At 36.0% G+C, this 5,718-nt stretch overlaps 1 protein-coding gene across 2 annotated transcripts in view; it reads left to right on the top strand.

Annotated features, from left to right (window-relative positions):
* The window catches only part of EPHA7 (EPH receptor A7), a 170,298-nt gene that overhangs the window by 61,558 nt on the left and 103,022 nt on the right, over positions 1-5,718 (top strand). For both annotated transcript variants that reach the window (XM_049654009.1, XM_049654010.1), the window contains exon 5: positions 1,046-1,381. In XM_049654009.1, coding sequence (XP_049509966.1) covers positions 1,046-1,381 — 336 coding nt within the window. The remainder of the gene's footprint in view (positions 1-1,045; positions 1,382-5,718) is intronic.

Raw genomic sequence — 5,718 nt, 5'->3', positions numbered from 1 at the left:
GTAAGTTCAGAATCGTAACATAGGAAAGGACTTTCAGATTCCTTACACTGGTTGTACTATTGTGACATCATTGAGATGGGCTTTGGATTTGTGAATGAATTCTTAATTGTTATTAAATATTGAATTTTTTTTTCATGAACTGATAAGGCCATTTTTTTTATTTTTGAAAGAGAGAGAGACAGAGAGAGAGAAAGAGAGAGACAGAGTGTGAATGTGAATGGGGCAGAGAGGGAGGGAGACACAGAATCCGAAGCAGGCTCCAGGCTCTGAACTGTCGGCACAGAGCCCGACACGGGGCTCGGGCTCATACGCCGTGAGATCATGACCTGAGCGGAATTTGGACGCTTAACCATCTGAGCTACCCAGACGCCCCAATTTTTCATGAACTGATAAGATGCATTTTAAGAATATTTTTCTCATGTATCTAATAAAAATCATAAATAAAATGCAAAAGTTATTTGAGTCTTATGTGGTTATGAAATGTGATTAAAAAGTAATGGTTTCTGACTTAAAATTCCATCACTAAATAGAGCAAATCTCACATCTTGGTGCTTCAATTAATGAATGTTCGAGAGACCCAAATCCAAAGCCAATCCCAGACTTACTGTAAATCATTCTTGAGCACATTAGGAATGAATAGATGTATTCTCTGTTATATGGTTAAAAGGAAAACTATTTTTAAACAACTGCACAACTGTTTTTTTTAGGTGCATTAACTGTTCTTTGTAATTGCTTAGAAGAAAAATAGCTAAAGACTGTGGCAAAAGCACAAAGACAGTTGTTATCCTGTTTTCATTTTGACATATTAAATGGAAAATAAATAGAGCCTCTTGCCAAGTGAATTCAAGGAGGCTTTTATACAGCTTCTTTAGGAAAGGTAATGAAATGTTTATGTAAAAGAAAGCATTTCGACTAGTTTTCTGTATGGTAATTGAGCCACTAGCTTCGTGGCCCACACAGATCCTTTCCTTCATTTTTTGTTTTTTGGGGTTGTTTTTTTTTTTCTTTTTTTGTTTATTTGTTTATTTATTTTTGGTTTCCAAAGGGCCTCCATCTGCACCACAGAACCTCATTTTCAACATCAACCAAACCACAGTAAGTTTGGAATGGAGTCCTCCAGCCGACAATGGGGGAAGAAATGATGTGACCTACAGAGTATTGTGTAAGCGGTGCAGTTGGGAGCAGGGCGAGTGCGTTCCCTGTGGGAGTAACATTGGCTACATGCCCCAGCAGACCGGATTAGAGGATAACTATGTCACTGTCATGGACCTGCTAGCCCACGCTAATTATACTTTTGAAGTTGAAGCTGTAAATGGAGTTTCTGACTTAAGCAGATCCCAGAGGCTCTTTGCGGCTGTCAGTATCACCACTGGTCAAGCAGGTATGTTTTTCTGTTTGTCTTCACTGAGTGAATAATGCGACTACATAAGTGAGGTCTCTCGCGCGTGAATATTTAGTTAACTTGGCTACACAGAACTAGATTATTCCAGCTCGTTGATGATTCACACCTCTAACTTTTCTTTGTTATTCCTCCTGTTGACTATTAACCATTGCTAGACTCATTAGCATCTCCTCCAGAGATTCTGGCAGGAGAACTAAAAAGAGATAAATTGTCAACCAGTTAAGACTGTTCTAAGACAAGAAGCTCCACTGAAAGATCTAGAAGAGAGTGAAAACATTGGACAAAATGAGATGGTGGATAGTTCTTACAGTTGTACTCTTTTGTGTGGTATATGCGCATGATCAAAGACTGCATGATAATCAGGGTGATGAAAGAGTGGAGTGCACTGTCTCACAAAGTGTTAGCCAGTGTTTTACCACATACGATGTGACATTTGTCATATATGGCAAGTCTGCGTTAAAATGGGCATGAGGGAATTTTAAGTTCATCAGTAGGTTTGTGATCATATTACCATTTGTCATATTAAAGCAAGTACTTGGGAGATCGCGTGAGAATTTCAAAAGAAGTGAATTAGGAAGTAATGACCATGAAGACTGTGAACTTGTAGCTTAGCCTAGGAGCAATTTTCACTTTTCTTCATGGCATTTGAGGTGCCCTACTCAGTCATGCTTTGTTGTGGTATGTTTTGGAAAATATAAGTTAGAAAGGAAGTTTCAGAAATTGGAGACTTTCTAAACCTTCAGGAAAATCTTATTACTGAAAGAAGTTTCAGAAATTGAGGGCTTTCTCAACCTTTTAAAAATTCTTGCTGGTGAAAGAAGATCTTGTGTGGTAGATGTAGCCAAGTACTATGTCATTGTTATTAATAAAATGGGACCTGCACTGGAGTACTGAGTTCTGAGAGCATCATAATAAGCTTATAACGGAGTCTTCCTGATCTTTGGCTGGCTGTCAAAACCAGTATTATCCCAAATTCCTGGACATAGATTAATCTATTCTTCACTTATATGCCAATTTTAACAAAATGTTACCTATTTAAATTATATCTGCAGAATGAAAACTAGGCATCTGGTTTTATGCTTACCATTTTGAACAGATTAATGAGTTCTTATTCTAAAAGTTTCATTTTGATGTTTATTTAAAAGGCTATTGCAAATCTGATCTCCTGTGTAAAAGCAGCAATCTGGAGGAAAAACGACCTAGAAAATTTGAAATTTCCAAAAACTAGACAAAAGAAATAACTAATTTAACTGATTTTGTTTGATTCATTTTTATTTACCCTGACTCTATTTGCTATTCTTTCAAAATCCTTTTGTCAGATATTTTTGCTTGTGTTGCTTTATATTGAAATTTGTCATCATAGCTTTACAGTGAGTGGGTTTGAAACATTTTAGGTTCATGATTGTGACACTAGAGCTATCTTTGGAACCACTAAGAGCAACTCTTGGGCCTGCTGAACTAGAATAGTTCTTTTATTCCTGCTGATATCAAGTATAGAAGGGACATTTTTATTTATTTTTGAATATTACCCAAAGTTGTTGAGCTTATCCCACAAATAGAGTTCGCCAAATAGTCTGTTTTTGGGGTCTGTATTTTTGCTCTTTAAATACCTGCTGTTTAATTTTTCAGGTTAATACTGCATGGGCTAAATCGTTCATAGATTTTCCCATAAATTCTTGAATCAAATATCTCAGTTGTTAGGTAAAATGGCTTTGGGTGTTGATTCTCTTCTGGCTAAGGGCAAACTAGGTTTGTTTGTTTGATGGGGGAAGGTAATTTAGATTAGACTAGATTGCAAAATTTAGATTGTGATGATTGCAGAGCTCTGTACAAATGCTAAAAAAATACTGAATTGTACACTTAAAATGAGTAAACCTTCTGGTACGTAAATTATATCTCAATAAAGCTATTCAATTTTTTTTTAAAGAAATAAATATAAAAAGTTAAAAAGCAAACTATGGTCATACTTTTATATTAACATATTCATTCATAATTGCCTAGTCTCTCCTACATCTGAAATGCTAAAACCTCATGAATTTAAAGTTAGCTTTTTTTTAAAAAAGCTATGCTATTTTTTTTATTAAAAAGCTATTCTTTTTCAAAAAGAAATGCATCTAAACAAGACGATCTGTGGTAATTGTAGAAGGTTTCCTGTATTTTTTAACAGAGGAAATTTAGAATATATTAGTGACTATTGCTCTACTGAATTTGCACACCCACTTCCTGCTGTTCCCCATCGCTAATATTTTTGTTCTTTCTAAGGGGAGAATGATTTGAAATTTTTCCCCTGTTCATTACTACACATGGAAACCTGCAGTGATCCTTGAAATTCTCATTCTCTATTAACTAAACAGCACCACCTCCCACCTGGTTTATGCTGCAGTCATTTCAATAATGAATTTAAATCTAGATCTCTGGTCAGTCATCCCCGTCATCAGCAACCACTGCTACCAAGTATAAAAAGATGTAGTAGGAGAATCTGCTTGTGTCTGGGAAAGAATAGAGTGAAAATGGAAAATTATTAGCCAGTGTGTGAAAGGTAGTGTATATACTTTGTAGTTTCTTTTCTGTTAAGTTTGGAGTCTGGAGCATAAGTTTCCCCCACACCCCCTATCAGTGTTTGTGGAAATGAGAGTATATTGAAGTCCCCTTATGCTTTGTTCAGGGTGGGAGTCGGAGGTTTGGTGTTAAAAGATCTGTGCTCCAGCCCCTCCCCTGCCACTTAGGAGTTACATGCTCTTGGGTAGATCACTAAAGTTCCACATGACTGAAATGGGGATAAAAGAATACCTACCCCCCTGTCTTATCCTGTTAGATAATATTAGAGAAAACTTAAAAACTCTTCAGTGTCATAAAAATATTACTTTAGCGCATTGTAGTAGGGTTTTGTGTTTTTTTTTTGTAGTACTTTTTATTGTATCATAGTGTATTGTAGCAAAATGGATGCTGAATTAACCCTCTTTTTATACAAATCTTTGTGAACCTGTCAAGGCAAAGCACAGTAAACTCTGTATCTATTGCAGTATGGGGGGAATTATTGGAGGCTCAGAATTGGCATTTATGTTTTATAACATTGGAGGAGGAAGAGATTAATTTTGTTTTGTCTGTGTAAAATGTGACTATTATCTAGTCATAAGTTATCTTAAGACTGAGATTCTACTTTAAACCGATAATTAGCTTTAAGATGAGAAATGCATAGAGAATAATATATGATATTTATATAGAGATAATTTTTGTATTTATCAGGAACATATGACCTCCAGAAACTGGCTGATATATATATATATATATATTTTTCTTTTTTTGTTTTACATTTATTTTAAGAGAGAAAGAGGGAGAGAATGAGAGAAAGAGAGAGAGAGCAAGAGCATGGGTGAGCAGGGGAGGAGCAGAGACAGAGGGAGAGAGAGAATCCCAAGCAAGCTCTGTGCTGTCAGTCTGGAGCCCAATGGCGGGCTCCAACTCATGAATCTTGAGAAGATGACCTGAGCCAAAATCAAGAATAGGACACTTAACCGATTGAGCCACCCTCCAGGAGCCTTTCATTGTTGTTTTATTTTGTAGGAATGGTATTACTTATTAAGGGTGAAGTCTCACATGTCAGGCTTATGTATGTCAGAGATATGTTAAAAATCTCTAAGTGAGGGGGAAAGCACATGTATTTCATCTATGGTCTTATGATCCTTATTCTTCTTTACATTGGAAGGTTCTCTTAAACAAAAATGGTCTTAATAATTACATCAGTGTTCTTAAGAGCTGACTATTTAAATGCTACTTTTTAAATATTAACTCAGCCAACTCTACTAAGTAGTGTGTATCAAACAGTAGGTAAAGATTGGTCCTGTCCTTATGAGGAGCCCATATTGTAGCGGATATATTTAGTTACATACCTAATATGACAGAACACTTGAATATGATGTGATGCCTGCTGTAGAATATTAGGAACAAAACACTGAAACCTCAATGAAGGAATGATCCATTCTATCTGCAGAGAGGGGGAGTCCTCACAGAAAATAAGTTAGTCAGTCTAGAACTTTGGGGCGGATATGATTTTACCAGGAGGACAAGTGAATCATTTTCTAAGCCCTCAAGAGGGCCTCCCCGATTAAAACATAATCAGTGCCACTACATTTCTTCTACAGACCAAGTACATTAATACAAAAATGGTCTGCAAAAGTATGAAAGTTCATAAAAATAGGTCACCCTAAAATTATTTTCTCTTTTTATAATACCTCAGTTCACTGTGGGAACACTTAAACAATTAGACCATTTTCAAAGCAATACAAAATTATAATATATGTGATCTTACCCCCCAA

Source organism: Panthera uncia, assembly GCF_023721935.1.
Source record: "Panthera uncia isolate 11264 chromosome B2 unlocalized genomic scaffold, Puncia_PCG_1.0 HiC_scaffold_24, whole genome shotgun sequence".
NCBI classification, from domain to species: domain Eukaryota; kingdom Metazoa; phylum Chordata; class Mammalia; order Carnivora; family Felidae; genus Panthera; species Panthera uncia.
The sequence above is the reverse complement of the archived record's forward strand: the minus strand, read 5'-3'. Positions and strand labels throughout refer to the sequence as shown.